The 27,452-nt window shown below is 47.8% G+C and overlaps 1 protein-coding gene across 45 annotated transcripts in view; it reads left to right on the top strand.

The window, feature by feature from the left end:
* LIMCH1 (LIM and calponin homology domains 1) overlaps nt 1-27,452 on the top strand; it is a 300,514-nt gene that overhangs the window by 268,650 nt on the left and 4,412 nt on the right. For 24 of the 45 annotated variants that reach the window (XM_025986053.2, XM_025986049.2, XM_072749125.1 and 21 more), the window contains 11 exons: nt 2,069-2,174; nt 6,151-6,191; nt 9,606-9,686; nt 11,391-11,483; nt 12,596-12,700; nt 13,839-13,966; nt 15,599-15,720; nt 16,194-16,317; nt 19,479-19,556; nt 21,138-21,246; nt 23,284-23,386. In XM_025986053.2, the coding sequence (XP_025841838.1) occupies nt 2,069-2,174; nt 6,151-6,191; nt 9,606-9,686; nt 11,391-11,483; nt 12,596-12,700; nt 13,839-13,966; nt 15,599-15,720; nt 16,194-16,317; nt 19,479-19,556; nt 21,138-21,246; nt 23,284-23,386 (1,090 nt within the window). The remainder of the gene's footprint in view (nt 1-2,068; nt 2,175-6,150; nt 6,192-9,605; nt 9,687-11,390; nt 11,484-12,595; nt 12,701-13,838; nt 13,967-15,598; nt 15,721-16,193; nt 16,318-19,478; nt 19,557-21,137; nt 21,247-23,283; nt 23,387-27,452) is intronic. The other 21 variants (XM_072749119.1, XM_072749121.1, XM_072749113.1 and 18 more) reach the window with 1 other exon arrangement.

Raw genomic sequence — 27,452 nt, 5'->3', positions numbered from 1 at the left:
ATTCTGAACGGAGGAACTAACCTGTAAGAAAACACTGGGGGCAGACACGATTTCCCACCTTTGCAGATCTTGCCTTATCCACATTACACTTGTAGCTATTATTTATTTATTCTTCTTCCAAGTAGGCTTCCCCGCCTCCCCACTTAAGTCTAAACTGGAAAGAGAACTGTGTCGTTTTTAAAAATGAAACAAAATAAACACGAAAACTAAAAAGTGTTTATCTGCATGTCTCATCTGTGTGACCCATCTTTGGGCCGCCAGTGTCATGTCTACCGTATACTACGGAAAAAATTGTTTTCAGGGGTTCTCAATTGTGTGTGTGTGTGTGTGTGTGTGTGTGGATCCTTTGGTAAACAGTATTCTCAAGATACTATGGTGAAAGCATAAAACACACATATTTTACCACGTTTTCCTTGGTATCAAGTGATACCAAGTATACCCACCCCCTAAATTCTGTTCTGTGGACTCCAGGTTAAGAATCTCTACTAGTGGTTTAGCAAATGGAATAATGGTCTTAGAACCCAGTGCTTTTCTTGCACCGTATGAATCCCTTCCGTCCCTTCTCCCTACTGTGGAGATACCTCTTAGAAAAAGAAAGCAGGTCACCGTTGCCACAGCTTTTGTTTCCTGACTTCACTTGAGAGTGTCACCTTTATGAAAGAAAGTGCCCATGCACACAGGCTGACCTTTTTGTCACCTCTTAAGGTGGTCTTGAGCATTTCTGCTAGGAGCATTCATTTACAACTGAGCATTACCGAGGCATTTTTGTCAGACTCCACCATGGAGGAAGTGGTATGGGGTTAAGATTCGGGGGTTATCAACTTTATAGTAAATCTAAGCCTTGGCTTTGGCTGCGTGTTTAACATCGAAGTTCACGTGGACATCTGGTTGACCTCTGTAATGCAGAATGAAGTGATTATCTCTATTTTCTTCAGGATTCCATTAGGGTTGAATGTATTATTCATAAAGAAAAATAAAATTTTACCAAGAAGAAATTATAGGTATTAAATCATCCTGAGAACCAAATCACAGATCAGCTTATGATGAAACAATGCTCTTCAGCCTCAATTGCCCTGTTGGCTTTCAAATTAGTCTATTGGGAGCACAACCACCAGCCAGAGTAAATCTGAGAAAGCCCTATAAAAGCAGCCAAAAGGACATGAACTGATACAGCCATGCCACTCCTTGAGATCTTTGCTCAGAATCTACTGACTCTTATTTCAGACATGTGTTTGCTAATCTGGTCTTTCAGCAATCAGTTGATTGGAAGCAACAAATCCAAAGGACGGTGCTTCTACCAAAGGCCATTCAGGGTGGGGAAAAACAAATTAAAAACAGCAATGACAAGAAAAAATCTATTTCATTTAGAAAGCAAACATAATCTTTAAAGCCTGTCGTTTTGGAACTATTTACCCTAAGGACAAGTGGTGTAACATGGCTCAAAGACCTCCTGATGGCCCCATTGCTATGACACTAGTTGATAATAGTTATAATAATACTTCCTTGTCAACATGGGAAATCCATCGCCTTCAATGTGCTTTGTGTAAGTTTATGGGAAGGCTCTATAATTTCTCAAGAATAATGTCCATTAGAAGGTGATATTTTATTTATTTATTTTTATTTTTTTATTTATTTTTATTTTATTTTTATTTTAATTTTCAGCACTTACAGAGTGAGATTTTCTTTTATCTTATTGTGGAACATCCCACTTCCTGACATTACAAAATCAGTATTATGTAGTCAGTATTATGTAGAGAATATGTGATGGATCTATCAGAAAATGGGACAGAGTGATATACAATCCCAAAAATTGAATATTATCTTCTGGGTTTGGAGAAAAGTGATCGTATTTTTATGCTCCAGTTTGATTTCCCTAAAAAAAAATTGGCCTCTGTATCAATGTAGAAAGTACAAAAGGGTTTGGGGAAAGGGTAAGCATCTCCATTTAAAGGTTACATATTTGGTTTATTGACTTACGTATTTGCCATGAGTCATTAAATTTTATTTCACCTGTGCATTTTTTAATGGACACTGCTTATAATGTTTCTGTCTGTTGCCCATGATCCAGGTGGTAAAGCCAAAATCACCAGAACCTGAAGCAACCCTGACGTATCCATTTCTGGAAAAAATATCTGAAACCAACCAATTACATTTGCCAAATCTCAATTCTCAAGGTAAAAGAAATGCTTTATTTTAGCTCTACGTGTTTTGCTGGGCCCAACTATAGTAAAATGGTCTATTTTATTTTATTTTATTTTATTTTATTTTATTCAATGAATTAACATAATCTTTGGTTTGTTGACTTACGTATTATTAGTTTCAGAGGTAGAGTTTAGTGAGTCTTTCACTCATATGCGGAAATTAAGAAACAAAACAGAGGATCATAGGGGAAAGGAGGGAAAAGTGAAATAAGATAAAATCAACGAGGGAGTCAAACCATAAGAGGCTGTTAACTAAAATACTTTTTTTTTATACTCTTTATTTTAAAGGAAGATTACTTCCTTTATGTTAAATCCCATTAGCCGTAGTGTTTGCAAGCGTCCATGGTGGCTGAATTAAATGACTTCCGAACAGAAATCTGAGGTTACATTCTCTATTTGGCCCGGCCAGGAAACCAGCTGCCAAAACCATTTTGTCGGCATAAGGGAGCCTACATAAGTATTTGATACCTTAAAATAATGTTATTGGCTCCAAAATGTAAAAAAAAAAAAAAAAAAATACAAAATAAAAAATAACTTTAATAAAAAGTTTATCTTTCCTAGTATGATGTCAACTTCATTAATTGTTAATTATCTCATCTTTATAAAATATTCATTTAATCTGACAATCTGATTTTTCAGAAGAAAATCAGATTTTATCGTTTCATAGTAATTCCAGGGTGTGCATGATGATGGCTGAGAAATCATTCCCACCCACGGATCCAGCACATGCTGCAGACTCCCCAGGAGCCCCCCAGGCCATGCATAGTTGTGAACGCATCGCTTTGCTCTTTAGGAGCGCTCTTGGGGTACCTTCCTCCCCGTGAGCACCCAGGTGCCCCCAAACAGCAGAAAGGGAGCCGAGTGCGAGAGTGTTCTTCAGAACAGACTTCCGGCCTTGCTGGTGTGAGTGCTTGTCCAGGGGCAGAAGCAGCCAGAGTTTAGGAGGCAAGACTGTCAGGTTTTGTTTGTCTTTTTTTGACCTACTCTTCCCAGTACATTTTATAGATTTATCAGGTCAGGCAAAGAGAAGATGGTCCAGGACCATTGTGGCTGGGGATTTATTTTTCCTTTTTCTTTTCCGGGGATGAGCAGCCTTCTCCAGCCGCTCCTGGCAGCCCCTGGGTCGGCTTTCATCCCCTTAGTAGCGGGCTGGGAGAGGCGGCGGCTGTCACTGGGTAGCAGGACGTCCCGGGGGTTGGGGGGGGGGGGGCGGAGCAGCCGCGGTGCCTGGTCTCTGAACGTGGAAGCGGGTTCAGTACTGTCTTCAAAGCGTTTGTCTTAAATTTGTCAGCCCTCCTGTCCTGAAGGGAATCGACAGAAACAAAGTCTCGTAACTGGGTCGGCAATGGACCGTATTTAGACAGATCTTGAGCCTGCCCCATTTTTTTTTTTACCACTTTTTAATTGCGCGGATCAGTAATACGGAGGGGAAGTAGCTATTTTAAGCCACCTTAATTAGTTTTGTTGTCTCACATGTTTTGACAGCCCGTTACCTGTGGTAGGGCATTCCGATTTTATAAAACGTGCTGTTCACTAAGGGACTTCACGTCACGTGTTACCGAAGTCGAGTGATTTAAAAAAAAAAATGAAGCTTAGTAGCACTAGAGCATTTCAAACATGAGTCTTTAAGATAGAATCGTATCTGGTGCACACCTGTTCTGTGCGCTCGTCCGGTTCACGGAAGCTGGAGTGGCCGTTGCGGGCTCTGGAGACAGAAAGCCCGGGTTCGAATCCTCGCTCGTCTCCCCCCCACCAAGAGCTCCTAATCTCTCATTGTCGCCTGCCAGCTGTAAAGTGGAAGTAAAAATACCGCCGACTTCATAGGGGTATTGGAAGAATTAATGAAATGAGATCGACCCCACAAAAGTGTTTATTTAGCTCAAGACCTGGCCCAGAATAAGCACCAATAATATAATCTAGTCGTTTCAGAACAGCGGCAGCGGGAGTGTTAGTACAAAGCAAGATGCCAGGTGGCAATGAGCTATTCTAAATGCTCTTCTTAAGCTTGGGGTGTATGTTGTAGACTCACAGCTTAACGCGGCAATTTTGGAGCGTGCGTAAGAGCCAGGGTTCCGAACCAGCTGGTGAAGACGCGGGCGTCTGGGCTGCGGCCTGCAGTGCCTGGGTGGGTCTGGGCCGGGGCCGGGGGGTTCGCATTTCTGACAAGTTCCCAAAGGCGGTGCCGAGGCTGCAGATCCAGGGGCCACACTCGGAAAACCCCTGGGAGGCATAGGATTTTGCCCAGAAAAAAAACTCAGTGGGAGTGGGAGGAGCAGGGTTCCAGGGGCAGAACAGGTAAGTGAGGGGGGCGAAAGGCACGGCTCCGCGTGTCTGCCCCCATGCTCCGGCCTGGGCCCTGCACCTGGGGCTGGGGCCACCTCTCTGCGCTTCGATGACAGGGGTCCACGGGTCTGTGGTCGCGCGGAGTCCGAGGAAGCTGCACGGCTAGGACCCTGGCGCCTCCTGTCCCCTCCCCTGGGCCATGATGACTTCCCCGTTTTTATAGACTCACCTGTCCAGAGACTGGCTGTCGGGGCTGCTGGAGATCCGGCCGCGAGCCCCAAAACCACACAGATTCCCCTTAAACACACACACGTCTTCCAATACCCTGAAAACATCAAGTACACCTGGAGGTGACGGTCCTCTGCCCCGCGGTGTCCCGGCGGCTCGGTGCTGGCGTGGCGCGAAGACAGGTGCTCGCTCTGGAAGTCCGTGTCCTGATCCACCCTGAGGACGGGCTTTCTTTCTTTCTTTTTTTTTTTTTTTTTTAAGATTTTCTTTATTTATTCCTGAGAGACCCAGGCAGAGGGAGACGCAAGCTCCATGCAGGGAGCCCGATGCGGGACTCGATCCCGGGACCCGGGGTCATGGCCTGGGCCGAGGCAGGTGCTCCACCGCTGAGCCCACCGGGCACCCCTGGCCTGTCCCATTTCTGTTGGTTTTCGCCCACGTCTTCAGGTTTCATGTGTTTTATTGAGATATTTTGTATTTTAGATCCACTCCTTCTCGGTGCCTGCAGCCACTACAGCCAGACCTCCTTCGGGACTGGGGAGCTCGGTCCTCCTGGCTCCTCACCCCCGTTCTCACGGTTTTCTGTCTGTTCTGTTGTGCCATCTGCTCCAGGGTCGCCTGGCGCTGCCGGCTTCCCGCTCAGAGTTCAGAACTCTTGGCGGCGCTCCCAGTTTTTCTCGCAGTCAGGTAAAATGCGTCCTGGGTAGCTTTATCTCCTTTGTGCAAAAATCCCTGTCGGGGCTGCCAGTAATGTCTGGTCGTCTTCTTCATTTCTGATTTCGGGGGGAAAAATGCTCATTTCCGACACACAGTTAGCAGAGAGCGAGTTCTTTGATGCCAGTACCACGTAGACTGAAATTGGAAGGAAATTCGTAGTTTTCTTTGATTTTGAAAATCTGAAGAAATAATATTCGACTCTTTCTTTAAAAAAAAAAAAAAAACAACCAAAAAACCAAAATATAAGCGTTCAAACTCGTTTTTTGTCCTTTTTTTTTTTTTTTTTTAGCCAAGGATAGAAGCATTTACCAGGAACTGGTAATGGTTCTCTTGTTAACTGTGTCCCTCTGTCTACTTCCCGGATGTCTGGCCTCCCTCTGTGTGATGATTCTCCACGTCAGACAGTGAGGGAACCGGGCGAGCCAGCCGCAACGCAGGGGCCTTCAACACTACCACCTGTCGTTTTTGCTCCTAGAGTCTAGTACCTGGTGCTGATGGATGGGCTCGGTCATACTACGCTGGTCCTATAACTCCTTTTGGTGATGGATTCAAATTGCTTCAAGGGTGTGCTTCATTAATGATTTTCTAATGCTCTCGGCTTACCAAAAAAATTGATCGGAGGCTCACCTAGCAACCGCGCTCCACCCCGAGGACCAAAGCAAGATACTGTTGGAAGCTGCTCACGTCGTGATCTTTTCTTTCTTTCTTTCTTTCCTTACAGTGGATTCTCCAGGCAGTGAAAAGTCGCCTGTAACTATTCCTGTAAGTAGCTCATCTTAAGGAATAAGATCTTGCATATAGTGTAATTTTTTTCTTATTTTTTATTTTTTAATTTTTTTTTAGTAAATTTATTTTTTATTGGTGTTCAATTTGCCAACATATAGAATGACACCCAGTGCTCATGCCCTCAAGTGCCCCCCTCAGTGCCCGTATTTATTTATTCATGAGAGACACGGAGAGAGAGAGGCAGAGACACAGGCAGAGGGAGAAGCAGGCTCCATGCAGGGAGCCCGACGTGGGACTCGATTCCGGGACTCCAGGGTCACACCCTGGACCAAAGGCGGCGCTAAACCGCTGAGCCACCCAGGGATCCCCTGTAGTGTGATTTTAATGTATAAAGCATTCGTTTTGCTTAAAGAGGATTCGATCAAAAATGGGCTCTAAATGATCGTAAAAGAACAATGAAAAAGTCACATGTAATGCTGTCGGGTGAAATTTGAATACAGACGTGGATGATCACTATGCAGAGTCGTGATCACGCCCAGAAACAAAATGGTGAGTCAGGAAAGTAAAATTCCATGAAGGTGACGATAGGAATTAGTAGTAGAACCTGCAACTTCTATAAGCGCTCAAGATCTTTTTTTTTTTTTTTTTTTAACCGAGGACAATACTTGTCCACGGGCGGACAGTTCCCACCTGGAACTCTCTGGGCAACCCAAGCTGTCCTTGTTGCGCTCCTTCCCACAATCAATGTCTTGGACAGTGTTTACTGTACCTTTAGCTTTCAATTTTTTATTCCGATGGTACCTAAAAAAAAGCATTTGCAGAAAGTCAACCTGAAGACACATGATGCTGTAGAAACCGCTGGCGGCCGAATTGCATGTGCACGCTCTGTGCAGACCTGACTCCTCCCTGGACTGAGTGCTCCCGGCGCTGGGCCCGTCGCCGTCGCCGGGCTCACCCTCTGAAATTCCTGCCGGATTCAGAGACTTCCTCTGCACAGCTGCCTATAGCGCTCCCGGGAGCCCCCGGGCGAAGCGGCATCCTCACGGAGGTGCCCCCAGATTCCAGCATTTCCTAGCATGTGACCCTGCAGATGTTACGTGACCTTTTTGAGCCTTACGTTCCTTGATTGTGCAAAGAAGAGGTCATCCCTCCCTTAAGGGTGCTGTGAGCTTTCGCGGGCGTGATGACATGAAGCCTCGAGGACAGTGCCTGACCCGGAATGAATCCTCCTCAGTGGCCAAGGCCCCCCCAGAGCCAAGAGCAGCTCTCGTCTACAGGTGACATGTCTCCCTTTGGGAATTCCTGAGTGTCCTTGCAGGACGGGGAAGGGTCTCAGGACCCTCAGTATTTCCAGCCACCTGCGGCCAGGACGGGGAACCTGCAGCTGAGTGCACCGCGGTGGGTGGGAGCCCCCAGAAGGACCCCACAGCTGGCCCCCACAGCACGGGCGTGAGATCTGCAGACAAGCTCCAAGAGGGAGGAAGCACTTGACCGCGGGAGGCCCGAGGCTCTGGGGCCTGAGCCTATGACGGGGGAGGAAGCGTGCGCAGCATGAAGTGGCTCCATCCCGGATTCAGCGTCACCGCAGGCCCCAGCGGGGCCCCAGCAGGGGGCGGGGATGCGATGTGTAGACATACAGACTCTAGGACCAAGTGCACTAAGTGCGCCCGGTCTTCTCTAGCACCTTTCGCGTTTCTTCTGCAGCAGCTGCGGCAGCGTCCCCAGCGTCAGGGCCCCACACCCACCGCCCACTGCACACTCAGGTGTGAGCTCCACGGGGCCTGGGCCGCAGGTACCGCACCTGGCCCCCAACAGGGCTCAGCCGGGAGTCACCTGTGGAAGGGGCGGGATCACCTTTCCTCTGCATCTGACCCTGAAAACTCTCAGGGTTTCCCCGTCTTCCCTAGACGTCCCAGCCCTGCGCCCCGTGTCCCTCCCTCACCTCCCGGCTGCCTGCCCTGCCTGTGTGCCCCTCACCTCTGCTTGCAGTTCCCGCCTGGAGAAGCCGGAAAATGAGAGCATTCTTCATCGAAGCTCTATCTTCCCACCGGACTCCTTCTGGCTTTATTCACGTGACCGCATCCTTTGTCCTCAAAACACAAAGAAGGGCCTCCCTTGAGGGAGGTTCTTGGACCGTTCTGCCGCTCCTGAGGGTCCCCCCGCCCAGGTTTAGGAAATGCCAAGTGAAGCCAACCTCTAACCCACTAAGTCCAGGTCTCTTCCCTGGAATCCCATTTGGGTGACATTTTACGGCCCTGCGAGGAGACTTGGGCAATCTCGGACTATCATTAAGTAGCTTTTCTCCTACACGACGCGTTAGAGCCTTTGGCTTGGCGTGAATCCCGCACGCGGCATCCAGGAAATGTGTTTCCCCGCCTTGTTTGCCCACCCTTCCTTGACCTTCTGTGGGCATCATCCTGAGCAGGTGCAGGCACCCTGGCAAGAGCCTCAGCGGGGGCTCGTAAGCGGAACTACGTGAAGGTCACCACATTGATATTGTAAGGAGCCAGGCAACCCCCCGCGGGACCTCCGTTCCCAGCCGGGAGACTTCCCTGGGCCAGTCCACCCCCCGGGGGCAGGGCAGGGTGGGAGGAGGGCTGGCCCAGGCACCCCGATCAGAATGGGGTGGGGGGTAAGGTGCCTGGCTCCTGGGGCACATGCTGGCCTTGGCAAGTCCTCCGGGTGTCGGGAGGGCCAGGCTCAGTGCCGCAGGCCGCAGCCCATAGACAGGTTGCCCGGAGCCCAGCCGTGACTCCTCTTGCCCTGTGGCAAGAACCTGCTCAGCCGCACAGGTTCTGTGACCTGGGTGCCCACTTCGCTCCGTGCTCCTTCTCTCATTATTCCCGCTCATTCATTTGGTGCCAAACCCACAAACACCTTTAAAAAAAAAAAAAAGAAGAAGAAGGCTTGGGTCTGAGGTTGGCTGCGCGGGCGCCAGGCAGAGGCTCCGTGTCACCTGGGTCCCTGGGGTGCCGGAGGACGCCTGCGACCTCAGCCGTGGGAGGAGCGAGAACAGCTCTCCGTGCAGCAGGCACCGCTCTGCAGAGTGCCCCGCCGATGCGGCCCTGGACCCAGATGCACAACGAGCACCTCTTGCCCAGGAGCGTGAACCCAGATGCACAACGAGCATCTCCGCCCAGAAGCGTGAATCCGTGCAAGGGACCACTTCTGCAAGAAATGAAGCAAAAGCCTCCCGTGCTGGGGGCTAATCGCCTCCACGTTTTCCTTAGCCCCAGCGATGTTCAGAGTCCTGCCAGCCTCTTGGAAGTCAGCCAGGGAGGGGTTAAGATTAGAAAGTGGTTTCCGTCAACCAAAGAGGGTGTTTGTGTGCAGGGGGCTCCTGCTTGGGCGCATCCGTCGGGCGCCAGGCTGTAGGCCGCTGCGTCCCCCACCCCGGGCCGCCCAGGAGGACACGGCTTAGTTCTGATCACGATTTTATTTTCTACGCAGTTCAAGTTCTGGGCGTGGGACCCAGAAGAGGAGCGCCGGCGACAGGAAAAGTGGCAACAGGAGCAGGAACGTTTGCTCCAGGTACGACTGGGCTCACAGCTTCCTTTTCTCCGTTAGGCGATGCTCTTTTAGTGACCCTTGTATTAAATGGATTCTCAGCACTGCAGATGCACGGAACTAGGTCTCCTCGGGAACTGGTGAGTCTACATCGCTCACCTTGTGCCCGTGCAACACGGTGCCCTGTGTCTGGTTCCTCTCGCCAGGGAGGCGACGCTGATGAGCACAGTGAAAAAGCATTTCATTAAAACAAGCAAACAAACAAAACACCCAAGGGGGCGCCTGACTGGTTCACGTGACTATTGATCTTGGGGTTGTGAGTTCAAACCCCACTTTGGGTGCGGAGATGACTTAAAATCTTCCCAAAAAATAAAAATGCAGGTATTGGGGGCCAACCTGTCCATGTGTCACCTCCCTAATTGCCAACCAGACTCCAGTCCAAGGAGCAGTGGGGATGAGTTACCGAAAAGCTATTTGATGGTATACACATGAAATAAAAATTTGGCCTCAGAAAAAAAAAAAATTTGGCCTCGGTTTTGTTCCTTAAGTGGAAATGTTTGTTCCATCTTTTAGTCAAGGCTGCTATTTTTAATTCTAGGAAAGCCCTGGGAGCGTCTCCCACTCCCTGTGCCGTGCCCGTCCATCGCCTTGGGGAGGGGAGCACGTGATGTGAGCTTCTAGAGCCAGTAAACCTCAGCTGTGCTGGTGCTTCAGCTTGCGTTAAGGTTTAGAGCCTGTTTTCCTCTATCCGGAAGGGCTCCCGAGGTCCCTCTCAGAGACTCTGTAAGGTCTGATCTTGATAACAAAACAGAGTTAAAAGCCGGCCACGGGGTGACCAACAGTGGTTTCTCCCGAGCATCATAAAAACATCAGGCTGCAGACAATCCCAATAAAGCCCTTTTGCTCCCAAGATAATGACGCCCCTGGGGATGCCTGGAGGAAGCCTCACTGCCTTCCCCAAGGGGATAAAGGGTAAAAAGGATAAAGGACTCGTGTTGGCCCCAGAGAGAGAGCGGACCATAGTCAGGCTGGGACCTCTGGCCGCATGGGGTTCACCAGGGATGCCTCCATCTCGGCCGCATCGGGGGCACCATCCCCGAGGCGTCCGGGGTGTCGGCTCTCATCGTGACCATTAGAATCTTAATCTCCATGTCTTCATTTCTTCTGGTCACCTCTCTGGGGGACCCCAGTCACATTTTCAAAGCCACCCTTACTCAGCTGATCATCATCTTGTCTACTGTGGCCCTTTCTGCACCATGGGTCTCGTAAACCTACAACGTTCTGTTTGGTTGGTTGGTTCGTTGGTTGGTTGTTATCTTGCCTTTTATCCAAATCTCTCAATACCAACGTATTTCTGTCCGCGAAATAACAGAACTTACCCCTCGAGGGCCCAGTCGACCCAAACCGTAGGCTTAGCTCACCTCCTGGGACAAAAGCCAAGCTAAGGAAGACCTTAGGGTCTTTTTGGTCTGTCTTTTCTCTGCATAAGCCAGCGTCCAGTCAGGTACCTGGAGAACGCCAAGCACAGAAGACCCCGTCCCGGTCAGGGCTCCCATACCCTAGCCCGTTGGGGTGCCCCAAGGTGGCATTGCCCTTGCACGGCATGAGAGGGTCCGACGCAGACTGCTGCCGCACGAAGTTGGTCCTGCGATGTCTTGTGTTTGGGGGGGTGGTTCCCAGTGGTCTGTGCAACGTCCGTTCACGAGCCTTCTGGAAATTCTGTAACAGGAGAGATACCAGAAGGAACAGAACAAGCTGAAGGAAGAGTGGGAAAAGGCCCAGAAGGAGGTAGAGGAAGAGGAACGCAGATACTACGAGGAGGTAGGGGGTCCCAGGAAGGAATTTGACCCGTGGCTCTGATGCCTCAGTTTCCCGGTGGCATAAGCAGTGTCTCACTGTCCTTCTTGCATCCTGGCCCCATGGGCTTCCTCCAAGAGTCCAGTCCCGGGGCTCGGGGAGACCACAGGCCCCAGGTCTGGAGGGTGGGAAGGGCATTCAGGTCACGGGCGGGGACGCCAGGCGGGCCTTTGGGTCTCCATTAGAGGCAGGGTCCTCATTTGCCTTGGGGAGGCGGCCTGGGAGCCCGTGTGTTTGCTCAGGAAGCCAAGTTTGCTGGGAGTGAATTGAATTTCGAGACGATGATTTTGACATTGAGGCTAAGTGAGTCCTTAACCACTGAGTTCACGATACGGTACTAAAGAGATCTGGAGGGAGGAGAATTTGGTTTTGTTTGTCTCATCTTTTTTTTTTTTTTTTTAGATGAACACACCAGACCACAGTAGAGAGTTGGAAGGGAGCTCTATTTAATGTGTATTATCTAAAATTTGTTCATGACTAATTTTGTTGTGAATTTATCTTCAGTACTTTTTGTGCATAATCTGATCCCTGAAAGCATTTCTAATTAGGCCTCTTGAATCGGACTAAGTAATTTGCAAAAGACTTTGGTTTTTCCAAATTAAATGCTAATTTCTAAATTATTGCCCATAGAAAGTGTTATCTGATTTACATGCTTTTAGAAAATAAGACACACACACTCTTTTTTTAAATGCCTTGCTTGTTTGCACATAATCCAATGGGTTTTTTTGGAGGTTTTGTTTTTGTGGGTTTTTTTTTTTTTTTAGTTCCTTAATGCAATTTTCCTCTTGACAAATGTCAAGAGATTTTATTTTATTTTATTATTTTATTTTATTTATTTTTTATTTTATTTTATTTTATTATTTTATTTTATTTATTTTATTTATTTTTTATTTTATTTTATTTATTTTTTATTTTATTTTATTTTAATTATTTTATCTATTTTATTTTATCTTATTTTATTTATTTATTATTTCTATTTTATTTTATTTTATTTTATTTTATTTTATTTTATCTTATTTTATTTTATTTTATTATTTTATTTTTCCCCTTTCACCAACTACTATCCTTCCCTTTAGGAGCGCAAAATAATTGAAGACACTGTGGTTCCATTTACTCTTTCTTCAAGTTCTGCAGACCAGCTGTCTACGTCCTCCTCTGTGACCGAGGGCACCGGGACAGTGGTGAGACCTTAGATTAAAATCAATCTGTGAAATAAATAAACCTAAAGAGAAGTACATAACAACAAGACAACTTTCCCATCAGTTTGAGTCCGGGACTAGGCTATTCCCCTAGAGTCAGCCGCTGTGTGGCCCTTGGACCAAGCGCTGTCACTGCCATGGCCAGCCTCCGAGTCATTTCCCTGGGAGCAGGGAAATCATTACGGGGGCCCGATCTGCTCCCACGGCCTGGCCACCGAAGTCTCTGCACTGGCTGGAGACATCCTGGTTAGTGGAACCCTGTGCTGCAACGTCCCCCTGACCGCCCATCATTCACTCATTCAACAGATGTGTGTCCCTGTCGGCCACACCGTGTGTTCCTTTGCACCAGATGATAGCAGCGGGGGGCCAGCATCATACCCCCACCAGCTCCACGCAAGCTGCCTCCAGCCCACTCTTAAAATCCCACATGAAATTTATATGCATCTTCACGGGCTGCTGGGAGCGCAGAAAGGGTGGTCCACCTCCATTTCCCCCAAGTCGGGTTGTGAAGATACCGAACAAAAGTTACACGGAGACTAGAACAGTCTGTAATCTGCATTATAAAAAAAAAAAATAGGCACTCGAAAGCCATTGCTCCTAAATGAATACTCCGATGGCTTCGTTTTATTTTGAAGGGTGGTTTTCTAACCAGCTCTCTTCCATGATGACTTTCAAGAGAGATCCAGATTATACATTTATTTCAGATCGTTGGAAATCCGTTACTCTTCAGTTAGTCTGGAAGGTTGTGCTTTACGTTGTAGGCACTGTGATTGGAAAAAAGTGTTTCAAATATCCCACGGCCAGAGAATAGTGTTTTCCAGTGTGTTTAAAAATTATATTCAGGGGCGCCGGGGTGGAATTATATTATAATTATATATTATATTATAATTATATGAATTATATTCAGAGTCCGCCGACTCTTGGTTTCGGCTCAGGTCGCGATTTCGCAGGTCGTGGGATTGAGCCCCGTGTTGGGCTCCACGCGGAGCAGGGAGTCTCCTTGAGGTTCTCTCCCTCCCCTGTCCCTCCCGTAGCATGCACCTGTGTGCGCAGGCGCGTTCCTTCTCTCTGTCGCAAATAGATAAATCATGTCCAATATTATCTTTGTTTTCTCAATTAGAGTAAGATGGACTTGGAAAATTGTCGGGAGGAAGAACAGGAGACAAAACAGAAGAAGCCACTCCGGGGGGACGACAGTGATTTAATGCCTAAGGCTAGGGAAGATCACCCCCTGGAGGGAAAGGGCAGGTATGGACCGTCCTCGTAACTGCGTGCGGCCAGGCCTGTCTGCTCCCCAGAAAGAGGACCCGTTCCTAATGCGCATCACATTCAGCTTCAAAACTGTCATTCCTGTGCCACGTTGTGTGTTGCCCCCAACACATTCTGAGATCTCTGAAGTCAGTCTTTATGATACGAATCATCTTATGTTTAAATAGGTGAGATCTTTTTCAAGTTAGGGGAGATCGTATAGACCATCAAAGGAGCACGTTGTTGCTTCAAAGCCCCAGATCTAAGTATCGTTCACCTGAAACGGTGAACGTGTCCCGAGGGACAGAGGTTGCAATGAGGCCCTGGGGTCCTACCCACCGTGGGTTGACTGGGGGCCTGGCTTCTGCCGTCAGTGTCCTCTGCGCTGTGAGAAACCACATTTACTCTGGGTGACAATATAAAGGATAACTAACAAATGGATCGGTTGTAGATCCATCACCATCACCCCACCCCGCGGGTTCCCGCATGTTCCTCGGGAGAGCCAAACAGGTACCTAGAAGCCTCTGGATCGTTCAGAGCTCACTCAAACTGGAGCGGAATCTGGTTGTGGCTCTGGCGTATGGTGGACTTACCGATGCCACCCTGTGCCTAACCTGCGAGGGACCCACAGAACCCCAAGCAGCTGCCAGTACCCTGCCTCCCTTATGAGTTCTTTAGGAGACAGTTCTTTACGAAGCAGATGTTTGCTTCTGGGGCTCTGAGACGCCCGACAGATGTTGGCAAGTGTGCAAACAAACATATGCACACCTGCACGTCCACCAGTCTGCATGCCTACACACGTGTGTGCACACAGCATCCTCAGAGAGACCCAAAGACACGAAGGGCCGGCCAAGTGCCATTTTTCCAAGGCTGTCCAATTTGAAAGTTTGGCTGGAGGCTGAGCTCTTCTAGTGGGATCTGCTCTGAGAATCCTCCTGCATCCATCAGCTGGAGGACCGGGTGAGTGGTGACCCTAGGAGCCCCGAGTCCATGTCCAGAGTCTGCAGAGCCTTTGCAATAAATAGCACATCTGTTTCCAGTTGGCACTATCGAAAGAAACTTCCCAGTTTCATGAAACAAAAGCCGCTAGTCAGGAATGTTTGAATGGAGCTGCTAAGCCTTGTATGTGACGTTTTGCTGCCCTTCCAGACAGTCCCTGTTATCTCCAGAAACTTTGTTTTTCCCAAAAACTTTTTGAACCTCCTCCTCCTCCTCCCTTTACACACAGAAGCTCCTGCAAGGCCAGGGAATTCGCATGGGCTCCCCAAATCCTGCGTGGCCCAAGTGGTCTCTACAATGAGTCCCTCTTTTGTGAAAATCCGGGAGATCCCGGTTAGCCCCGACATCCCTTGAAATGATCAGAATGAAGAGCTGTCTGGACAGGGAGACGGAGAAGACATCAGAAATGATGGTCTCTCAAGCTGATTAAATTGATGGATAGTGGAAAATGTGTATGACTTTCCAGGACTTTAAATCTGGTTTAAAATGAAAAGAATAAATACACACGCAGTTAGTCCCATTTGTTTTTCAAATTGTAGCTGCAATTTCCAGGCCTGAAGGGATAGGGTGAGCTTACCACCCAGTTCAGTTGTTTCCATCTGTGTTCTGAAATATGCTTGTTTATCCTAACAGCCTAACTCAAGGGGCCTTGGCTCCCTCTAAGAATCCTGGATCGAAAGGAGTCCATCAGGACCATCAGCTGGATGCAGAAACGGGGGCCCTTTGCTGCGGGATGAACTCCCAGCTAGCTCAGGGTAAGAATGGGTGTTTAAACCCAATAATTAAATTATTATAATTCCCCCCAAACACGGTTCAGACACGTATGACCTCTACTGGCTGCAAGCTTCTCTTGTAGCTGATGCTGCACAGTACAGGGAGTAGAGTCCCACCAGCGTGGGCCCACAGAGTGCACGAACCCACCACGAGACCACAGCAGGCATTAGTGCTTTCAAGAAAGATGATATACAGGGCCGCTGGGGGGCTCAGGAGTGAGCATCTGCCTTCTGCTCAGGCCGTGACCCCAGGGTCCCGGGATTGAGTCCCGTGTCGGGCTCCCTGCAGGGAGCCTGCTTCTCCCTCTGCCTGTGTCTCTGCCCCTCTCTATCTCTGTGTGTCACTCATGAATGGATAAGTAAAATATTTTAATCTAAAAAAGATGACATACAAAGCACTAGGGTGATGTCACTGAACACTGAGTTTGTGTTCTTTATTCTTTACTTGGCCTTAGATCCACCCCAGAATCCGCAGGTATCAAACCCACCAATGCACGTTTTAGAAGATGTGAAGCCAAAAACGCTCCCTTTGGATAAAAGCATTAACCATCAGATCGAGTCGCCGAGTGAGAGACGGAAGTGAGTAGCCAATAAGATGCATGTGGAATTCCTTCGTTTGTGTGTTTTTAATTTATTGACTAAGAATGGGAAGAAAGAGTGTGAGATGGCGAGACGGCAGCAGTCTTTTTGTGCTTCTCTCCGTTGACGCCATGTGATCGGATGATAAGTGTTTATGGGTGTTCGAGACAGTCTTCCTGGCAACTAAGCATGCACACTGATTTTTATCAGTTTGCAAGAGCAAAGTAATGTTTTTAACCTTCAGATCTGAACATTTGGGAGGAATGTGCAGGTCTGTTGTATTAGCGATTTATTGAAGTGAGTTAAATTGTCTCAGAGCCTGTTGACAAATGTTCTTTGAAAAAACAGAAAAATGAGAAAATAAATGAGAAAAAAATGTTTTTCTCTCATTTACATGCTCTCCCATTAAGCGATACCTCCAGGCTGTATTCTTATTTTGTAAAAAACTGTATTATTTTACAATAAGCATAGTTCTTATCATTTTTGAGGCATTTCAATATGTAATAGGCACTGTGTCAAAGGGTTTACATATCTCTCCCCTTTTTTATAGACATTAATTCACTGAACTCTTCCAATAACTTAACTGGGTTGTTGTTTCCATTTAGAGATGAGAACATTGAGGCTTAAGGAAATTAAATAACTTATCCAAAGTACTTGACTGCCTAAGTGGTAGAGGAAGTCAAAATGAACCCATCGTTCCATGATAAGATCATATTTGGGCCAGAGGTCTTGTAATCAGTTTTTAACATATATAGTAACATCCATGACAGTCATGATACATTGACCAATCATTCAATGTAGAGCTAGACCACCTGGCTTCAAGCTTTGACTCTGCCACTTGCCTACATTGTATTCTAAGCAAGTTACTTGATCTTCCTCTGTCTCAGTTTCCTCATGTATAAAGTGAGAATAATCTTAGTACCCTCCTAGGGTTTTGTGCATGGCAAATGATAGGTGCTATATAGTGTAGGTGGTAGTGGTGAGAATGCAAGTAGTGGTGCTGCTGCTGCTGATGGTGCTGGTGATGATGCTGGTGATGATGACGGTGATGGTGTTGGTGATGATGGTGCTGGTGATGCTGGTGATGATGCTGGTGATGGTGGTGGTGATGGTGATGCTGGTGATGCTGGTGATGGTGATGGTGATGATGCTGGTGATGGTGCTGGTGATGGTGATGGTGGTGATGCTGGTGATGGTGATGGTGATGATGCTGGTGATGGTGCTGGTGCTGGTGGTGATGGTGATGATGCTGGTGATGGTGATGATGATGGTGCTGCTGCTGCTGATGGTGATGGTGATGGTGGTGATGGTGATGGTGATGATGCTGGTGATGGTGATGATGATGGTGCTGCTGCTGCTGATGGTGATGGTGGTGATGGTGATGGTGATGATGCTGGTGATGGTGCTGGTGATGATGATGGTGCTGGTGCTGGTGGTGATGGTGATGGTGATGGTGATGATGCTGGTGATGGTGCTGGTGCTGCTGGTGATGGTGATGGTGATGGTGCTAGTGCTGGTGCTGGTGATGATGGTGATAGTGATGGTGATGGTGATGATGCTGGTGATGGTGCTGGTGCTGCTGGTGATGGTGATGGTGATGATGCTGGTGATGGTGATGGTGCTGGTGATGATGATGATGGTGATGGTGATGGTGATGATGCTGGTGATGGTGCTGGTGCTGCTGGTGATGGTGATGGTGATGATGCTGGTGCTGGTGATGGTGCTGGTGCTGCTGGTGATGGTGATGGTGATGATGCTGGTGCTGGTGATGGTGCTGGTGATGATGATGATGGTGATGGTGCTGGTGATGATGCTGGTGATGGTAATGGTGGTGATGGTGCTGGTGATGGTTCTGGTGATGCTGGTGATGGTGATGGTGATGGTGGTGATGATGCTGGTGCTGGTGATGATGGTGCTGCTGCTGCTGGTGGTAATGGTGCTGGTGGTGCTGGTGATGGTGGTGGGAGGGGGATGGTGATGATGGTGACAATGATGGTAATGGTATAATGATGATGGTGATGGCGGTGATGACTTGTTTTATGAGTTCATCTTTCTACCTTATTTAGTTACACTTTTTTTCTCAATTTAGTATTTGAACCATTTCCCCTTATCGCTTATGTCCATCCTATTTTATTACCATATGTCCCGATGACACTCAAAATCAATAGAAGGTAAAATCACATAGAAGTAATCATTATTATCTTGATTACTGCTCTGATTTTCAGCCTTTTCAAAGGCAATGTACTTACCCTCTATATGAGTACATTGGTACGTGAGTACCTCCGGGTATATAGTCTGATCCCCTGGAGGAGACAGGCTCTGCCTGAGGAGGGGGGTTGGAGCGGGCGGGGGCTCAGGGAGTCGTTCTGAAGGCAGTTCAAGGACCGACGCACTCGTGCCCTGTTCACTTCTGTGTTGGCATTTCTCTTTTCCTCCTTCTTTTCTGTGTTCTGTCCCTTTCTTCATAAATGAAGTTAACTCCTAAAAGCAAGAGCCCAGAGCAGGCTCACATCCACCACGAGCAGGGCTTAGGCGCAGGCACAGCCCAGGTACCCCCACAGAGCACCTGTAAAACCCTTGTGACGCCTTCTGGCTGGGGGCCGTTCTGCGGTGTGGATGTTCATGACACAGCAGTCACTGCATGTTTTGAACATGACCCCTAATCAGAGGTACCCGTGATGGTAGGGGTCGAAGCCACCTGGTGGCAACAATACCTCCTTTAAGATCTGCCCTTTAGCTCTGGGCTCCTTTAAAGAGCATCTTCCTGTATCCCTCCTCATCTCTCCCCACCCACCCAGTCCCTAAGTTTTATATCGAACCCAGCATGAAAAGGTAACTAGCAAAGGACCTTGCAAAAAAAATAAATAATAAAGATTAGAAAGGTATTTGATCTTTTCTCTCCAGCTGTGCTGTGCCAGCCTGGCTTTGATATTGTACAGCCAGTGCATGTACAGTCTTTGCTAGGTGGAATGGCTGGTGTTTTTTTTTGTTTGTTTGTTTTTCATAAAAAAATTACCACTAGGACGTTCCGTTGTTTTTTGTTTGGTCACCAAGGGAGTGGGGTTTTTTTGTTCTGTGTGGTTTTGATCCAAAATGTTTTTTCTTGTGGGATGGGCTTCTCTTGACTCCTCATAATGTTTGGCTCCTTTACCGTGTTACAGGAAAAGCCCTCGAGAGAATTTCCAGGCCGGGCACTTGTCCCCCTGCTCTCCCACCCCTCCTGGCCAATCACCAAACAGGTACAAGAGCTTAGAGAGCCTTTCTGAGGCTGCGTGGTTTCGCCTGGAGGCTGCTGAGCGTGGTTTTGGCCAAATTCGTGCTTGCCAGATGATTTTGAGTGAATCGTTGCGCTCCCTCTCTTCCTAGTCCCGCACACGGGCCGGAGGAAGGGACACGTCCCCCCATCCGCCTGCAGATTTGCACAGCCCGTGATAGAAAAAGCCCAGTGCATGATGTTGGCACGGCTGTGGCCATGGGGCTTTAATTACATTGTGCAGAATCTGCAATCTAATAATAAAACCCACTAGACAATTGCCGGGCTCCTCCGCCGGCGCCTTTCCCTCCAAGTTTGCCCAGTCCTTCTGGGCAGGGTCTGCTGATGGCTCTTACAGTGGCCCGGGGGGGCTGGCCACAAAACTCCATCCTTCCCTTACCCCACTCAGGCTCGGCCGTGATGGCTTCTGGACATTAATTGGGCCCCATGATATTCTTAAAAGCTGCCTGAGTTCCCATTCACTGGAGAGACAAAGTAGTGGCTACTCAGAGGTTTTCTTTGATTTGGAAATTTCATTTTACTACCGGATAACAGGGAAATCCTAAGACGCAGAGTTTGCTCAGAGCAACCCTTCCCCTTTTCTCTTGTCTTACTTTCTGTTTCTTCGGTTCCTCTGTACCCTGTTGGCTTTTGGATGAAATTGCATATTTTTAAACGGCCTGTGTAATTCCGAGAGCTTTCCAGACAGTCCGGCATCATGACGATGTGCCCTTAGCTGTGGGAAAGCTGCCTTGGAGGCTGGCGGTCAGTCTGTGGGGCCAGGTTCTAGTCCAGTGTGGGCCCCGTCGTGGGGGCTGCAGGGGGCCAGAGCGGGGGGGCGACGCTGCCGTGCCCTCCAGGCGCTGACGGCTCAGAGAGGCAGCAGGTGCCCAGATCATGGAGTCACCGGGCGGTCGCACTACAAGAGGTGGTGGGTAGGGACCCAACTAATTCAATCCCCTCATTTTAACAGTAAAAGGAAAAACCCGGAGCGTGTTCCTCCCACCAGATCCTAGACCTTGATGACAGCAGGGAGTGGCCCCATGTCTGCCTGGCACCTATTGGGCTACGTCACAGTTGCCTCTCTATGTTTCAACCAAGACTTTTCTCTTAATACGTAAAAAGAAACGCCCGAGCGGGCCAGTGAACCGATTATAGAAAATTTCAAAGCAACGTCGAAACCTTAGGAATGCTAAAGCTGATTACCTTTTAGGACTTAAGAAAACATATGATAAATGCATTGAATCATTGTCAAGGCGTTTAAGTGCTGTGGTTGGAGAGACGCGATGTAGGCTTCTTAGAACACATGACAGAGAGACAGACCGACCCCGCAAATCCCATCCATGCCACAGCGGATGCCTGTTGCATCGGGTCGTGCATCTCATTTGCGACTTGTCCCTGATGCCTGATTCCTGCCCGTTACCAGCTCCACTCGGGATGTAAACGTTCGTCAAATCCACGCTCTGGTTTGTTTTTCTGCGTGAGGTCACGCGTTAGTGCGTTAGTGCGCTAGACCGACTATACTCTAAATGGACGTTTTCTCTCCACGTCTGTGCCGAACCTATAGGTCGATCAGCGGGAAGAAGCTGTGCTCGTCCTGTGGGCTCCCCCTGGGGAGGGGAGCAGCCATGATCATCGAGACGCTGCAGCTCTACTTCCACATCCAGTGCTTTCGGGTACGTGCGCGCCGCTCGCCCCGCCATGGCTCTGCGCGGGGACCTCGCCTCCTGGAAACCCTGCGGCCTTCGTGAGGCCCGGGCGGCGCGGGTGCCTGCAGAGCCCGCCCTTCGGGACGAAGCCCCCTCCCCCGCGTCCATCTGGGGTGTCAGGGGACAAGGGGCCAAGGGCGCGTGCGGGCGGCGGCAGGAGCCGGGCCTGGTCGCCGCCGAGCCTGGGAAGGCCGCGTGCATTTATGTGGAACGCCACGACCTTGTGGCTTCTGACACTCCTGTGCCGTCGCATCAGAGTTTTTTGTCTTTGACCTAATGGAAAACTTCCTGCCAACTAAGTGGTTGATGGCCCGTTGCAGAATTGTAGGCGTCCGGCGAACACGTGCACAACCACAATTGGGTGTCCCTGTCGCCCGGACCAGCTCAGTGGCCCGTGTGACGGTCCTTACTGAGCCTTTCATGGTCCTTTATCGCTCGCTTGCTTGTCTAATTATCATCTCCTCGAATAAACCGCCACCTCCGTAAGGGCAGAGGCCACATCCGTCCAGCTCACCGCCATTCCCTCCGATCCCCGCAGAGATCGTGTCAGTAGTTTTTGATGAATGAAATAATCAATAAACTGAAAATGGGGAGTCCTAGACCCTAGTCCCACATCTCCTGCTAATAAGGAGGTGAACTAACAACCTCTAGCTCATTTCTTTTCTTTTTTTTTCCTCTAGCTCATTTCTTATAGAATTTACAAGCTGGACTGTTGGCGTCTCTTTTTTTTGTCTCACCCGTGGACACAATTCAAGTTGTTAATACCTAATTCTGAAGCTAAACCTTGAATTCTGGATAAGAGTCACTTTTTTCTAACGTGCTTTCTTTCCCCCCAGCCCCCTCTCTAATTTCGTTGTGTTTCTTTGTTGGTAGCTTTTTCAGCTATAAACTAAACTTGCGTGGGTGAAAAATAAGCCCCACTTTACCTATAAACCCACAGAAAGTGAGCAAAGTCCTAAAATTATTAATTTAATGCTTTCCGTGATGACTGGAAAGCAAGACTCATCATGGGCAAAACACAACCCGGGTGCTTAATCAGACTCAATTTATCGATATTCTGATTGTGAAATGAAGCTGGACAGTGTGTGTCCCTAAATTGTGTGGAGGTGTCTTAAGGCTCAAACTATGTGCTTCTTAGACATTTCCTGGCAATGCCAAGATTCCGTGTCCCAATACCACAGTTTGTTCTTAGAGACCCTCCCTGGACTTGAGATAATGCGGATGGCAGAGAGTCTTTGCCGTTTCTCACGGGATTCGGAGACTTGCCTCCTTGGCTGTCGAGGCCTTTGTTCGCTCCCGATTCCTGTCCTGGAGCTGATGCGACGCGTTAAGGCGCATCGCCTCCCAGATTGAGCCCTTGCCCCAGTGAGGTCAGTGGAGCCTAGAACCCGGAGGAGGCCTCCCCGGGCCGCTGCTGACCTCGCAACGAGAGGCTGGGGCTGGTTCTCCTCCCCTGAGCGGGGTCCCAAGCCCCCCCAGAGGCTGGCCTCTGCCACCTGCCCTGCTGCCATCAGGTCTCCTCCTGCACCCGGGCAGACTTTGCTGAGGTCTCTTCTGTTCCCAGTGGATTTGTCGCTCCGCGTGTCCCTGCTTTTGATGCGGAAGCGGAGGACGGAGTAGCTGACCCGGTGGGACTGGGCAGCATTTCTGGGAAGCGTTTAAGGGTGGCCCACAGACGGGTTTCAGCAGATCATCACTGGCCAAGCGTTTACTTAAAACCACTAGAGTGTCTCTGTTTGAAGTAGTTGTTCCGCGTTGGCTGAGCCATCCCCATCCCGTCTTGACCCGGGCTCGGCCTGGGACCACCGACCAGAGCCTGCGATCCAGTGTCCTTGTCTGTGAGATGCAGGGAGCAGGGGTGAAACGGCGCGAGTGAGCGTGTTGTGGCCGTCGGGGGCTCTCAGTGCGAGACCTGCCCCTGACCATGCACGCAGTGGAGGTGGTGGCTGTGCCCTGGTGCGGAGCGCGCTCGGCCGTCTAACTTCTGTCCCTCCCACCCTGCAGTGTGGACTCTGCAAAGGACAGCTTGGGGACGCAGTGAGCGGGACAGACGTCAGGATCCGCAGCGGCCTGCTCAATTGTAACGACTGCTACCTGCGATCCAGAAGTAAGCACGGCACTGGGCTCGGGGCCCTGGGTGGTGGTGGCGGCCCGCGCAGGACGGGAGCGACTCCTCACTGACCGGCCCCCCAGGGCAGGAGGGCCTGCGTCCAGAGGCCCTTGCCTTGCGGGAAAAGAAACCAGGAAATGAGCCCTATTTACTGCCCGTCCCTTACTGAAGTGACCGCACGGTGAGGCCAAATGCTTTTTATCCAGAAAAATCCCTTGTGCCCACCGCCACGGAGGTGAACACCATAGACCAAGCCCGAGACCTCGCCCAAGCTCACCACAGAGATTTGGGGGAGCTAGATGGGGGGTGCAGGTCCACAATGCGCGGCTCCCTGGGGTCCCAGGAGGAAGGGCTCCCCGCGCCGCCCAACCCAGCCCCCCCAGCGTCTGTCCGTGTGCCCGGCCACCCCGGGAGCCTCGCGACACGGCCAGAGCCGAGCGAGGGCCCGCTTCCCCGCAGGCTGCCCCCGGCCCCGAGGCCCCCACGGCAGGCCCTGGCGCGCCCTGGCTCTCCAGCCACGGGAGGCCCGTGCTGGCGTCAGGGGCCCCGGGGTGCTGCTGCCCACTTCGGCCGAGGCTCTCCCCAGAATCCCGCTCACTGGCCGCGGGGGGAGGACTCCCCTGGCAGGCACCCCCCAGCTGGGCCGCCAGCAAATTCAGAGTCAGAATTTCTTCCTTTAAAAACCGTGGGAGTGAAGAGAGCGAGTTTGAAATTCAAGAATCTTTTTTTTTTTTTCTCAAAGTAAGTGAAGGGACGTCTTTACAGTCTTTTTTACGTGGGTCTCTAAATCTGCAAGCCTGAGGATTGGAGAGTGAAATTGAAGTTGTCTTATTGCTGTGGATTTAGTAAATGCAGAGAGAAGTATATGCCCACTTTAATAAAATAATGGGAAATAAGAATTAGATCACGGCAGCCCGGGTGGCTCAGCGGTTGAGCACCACGTTTGGCCCAGGGCGTGATCCTGGGGTCCTGGGATCGAGTCCCGCGTTGGGCTCCCTGCATGGAGCCTGCTTCTCCCTCTGCATGGGTCTCTGCCTCTCTCTCTCCGTGTCTCTCATGAATAAATAAATAAAATCTTTAAAAAAAAAAAAAGAGATCAAACACAGGTGGTTCTAATCCATAACAAACATTGGACTTAAAGTCAAAACAGTTCCGACTTTGAGCTGCTGCCCTCCAGCTGAGTTATTTGTACCACATACTATATATACATACACTATATTGATATTGATTTTATATATCATTTATGATATCTATTGACATAATATGTAATATTGATATTCATTTTATACTATGTATTTTATATATATAATAGGGTATAAATAGTAAAAAAAAAACCCTAAACTCCATAAAATGACCAGCAAAAAATAGTTTATTCTGTTTAATCCATAAGTATGTAAGTATACACTATACATATATAGTGTATAGTAATAAAATATATTTATTTATATTTATTTAAACTGGATATTTATTTTTTGGTTTTGTTTTTATACATTACAATGGAAAATTAAGCCCTTTTCTCCCATATGCCAAAGTGCTTTTAACTATCATCTTCTACAAACTATACTTTATCTCCATGAACCAGATGAATGTGAATCATGGAACCAGAAGAGGGCACTGTTAGGTTGAAGGACTGTTACGCCAGATTGGAAAACTACTGTAAATCTGAATTTCTCTCACAATTTAAAGTGTTTGGAGGATGCCAGCAGAGAATAAACCTGAACCCACCTCTGAGTGACAGTGACCTGTTTTCATCCAGATTTTTATTTTATTTTTTATTTTTATGTAAAGATTTTTTAATTTAAATTTTATTATTTTAATTTTATTTTATTAAATATGTAAATTTTATTTATTTAGTATTTTAATTTTGTGTTTATTAAATATATTTTGTTTTTATATTTTATTTAGATTTACTATAGTAAATACTTATATTTACATATTATTATGAAATATATAGTATTAAAATAAAATCTATTTTATTACTTTAATTTTATTTAAAGATTTTTATCTATTTGAGAGAGAGTGAGAGAGCGCATGAGCAGGGGGCAGAAGGAGAGGGAGAAGCAGACTCCCACTGAGCAGAGAAGAGCCCGACCTGGGGCTCCATCCCAGGACCCCGGGATCATGACCTGAGCCTAAAGGCAGATGCTTCACCGACTGAGCCACCTAGGCTCTCCCACATTTTTATTTTTAATTGAGAGATTGAGTGATTTATTGTCATTTCTTTTGTAAACTAGCTTTTTGGATCTAGGCCAGTAATTTATCTCCTGTGCATACAAATAAAAAAGGCCTTAACTGCTTCTAATTCCAAATCTAAAGACAAGAACCATGGAGTTACATTCATCCATAAGAGGTTATAAGTTATAATAGTCCCCTAGATAAAAAATAAGAAAGTGATTGGGAGGTAAACTAAAACGATTTTTTTGTTTGTTTTATATTTTATATGAAATATTTTACCAGGATTTTTTTTGGATACTAAGAAGAAAGCAAGAAGGCTCATTCCTCCTCTGCCTATAGATATTCAAAGGAATAAATAAATGCAACTATGAATGGTATAAAGTTAGAGTGGTGGGTTGTTTAGAAAGATACCAAATTAAAGATTTTATTTATTTATTCATGAGAGACCCAGGCAGAGGGAGACGCAGGCTCCATGCAGGGAGCCCGATGCGGGACTCGATCCCAGGACCCCGGGGTCACGCCCTGAGCCCGAGGCAGACGCTCCACCGCTATTCACTCTTGGAGCCACCGAGGGGCCACAGAAAGACACCAAATTAAAAATGAAAGTCTCCAGAATTAACCGCTGTAATCACTTTCTAACTCTTTCTTAGAGAGAGAGGCAGAGTGTACATTGGTATACGCGTACACATACCCACGTGCGCGTGTGTGATGCGTCTGCCTACGTGTGTGCTGGGTATAGGGTTCTGTAGGGTTCTGTACTCTTTGTTGCTCTTGCTTTTAACTTAATATGATATATTATGGCCATTTTTTTTCATGTAACATACTCTTTCTCCTCATTCTTCCCAATGGCTTTCTAATACCCGAGTACAATGCCATTGTGTGGACTTTTACCATGATTTAAAACTAATTCTCTGTGCAGGGGCACTTTGGTTGTTTCCAGCTTTTTTGGTAGGTCTTCTTAAAGGCTCCCAGGACCGTCCACAGACATCGGTCTTTGTGAACGGTTGAAAGCTTTTCCGTAGGGCAGATTCGGAGCAGGGGGACCACTGAGTCAACAGTCATGTGCTTTTAAAATTTTTTCAGACAATTTGTCTAGTTATTTTCCAGAAAAGTGCAGAAGAGGGCCCCGTTCTCTCTCCATGCCTGTGTCAGCTCTGGAGAGCATCAGACTGTAAATGTCCACTGTCGCGTGGGTGAGAGAAGATCCCATTGCTTTGATCTGTGTGTCTTTAAGTGAGCTTGAACATCTTTTCATGTGTTTATTGACCATTTCTATTTCTTTTTTGCTATAAAATATTTATCTTTCTTCTCTATCCTTTGCCCGTTGTTTTGTTGATACTTGATTTGTAGTTCTTTGTAAATTAGAGACATTTCCCCTTGATTTTATATTTGCTGCTTACTGCAGTTGTCATTGGTCTTTCTGCATTGGAACTTTTTTTGATGGAAAAGATTTTCATTTAAGGTGATTAAACGTACCTTTTCCCCCCCTTTTTATGGATTCCAAATTTTGTGTCCTGCTTAGAAAAACTTTCACTACTCCGAGGATTTATCTTAGATTTCTCCTAGAATTGTTCTTTATTTTCTTTTTCACATGTAAATATGTGATCGTCAGGAATATATTTTGGGATAAGAAATGACATCGATGTCCAGCCTTATTTTATTTTATCTTTTTGTCAATTAGCAGCTGTGCAAATATAACTTAATAATTCCTTTCTTTCTCATTAATTTGAAATGTCAGCTTTCTCATAAACTAAGTTCCCATAAATATTTAGGTCTATTTCTGGATGTTTTATTATGCCTTATTAACCTACTTATTCTCTAGTATTGAATCGTTTTAATTATTATAGCTTCATAATATGTTTTAATATTGAGTAGTAATGACTACTTT

Source organism: Vulpes vulpes, chromosome 2, assembly GCF_048418805.1.
Source record: "Vulpes vulpes isolate BD-2025 chromosome 2, VulVul3, whole genome shotgun sequence".
Taxonomy (NCBI): domain Eukaryota; kingdom Metazoa; phylum Chordata; class Mammalia; order Carnivora; family Canidae; genus Vulpes; species Vulpes vulpes.
The sequence above is the reverse complement of the archived record's forward strand: the minus strand, read 5'-3'. Positions and strand labels throughout refer to the sequence as shown.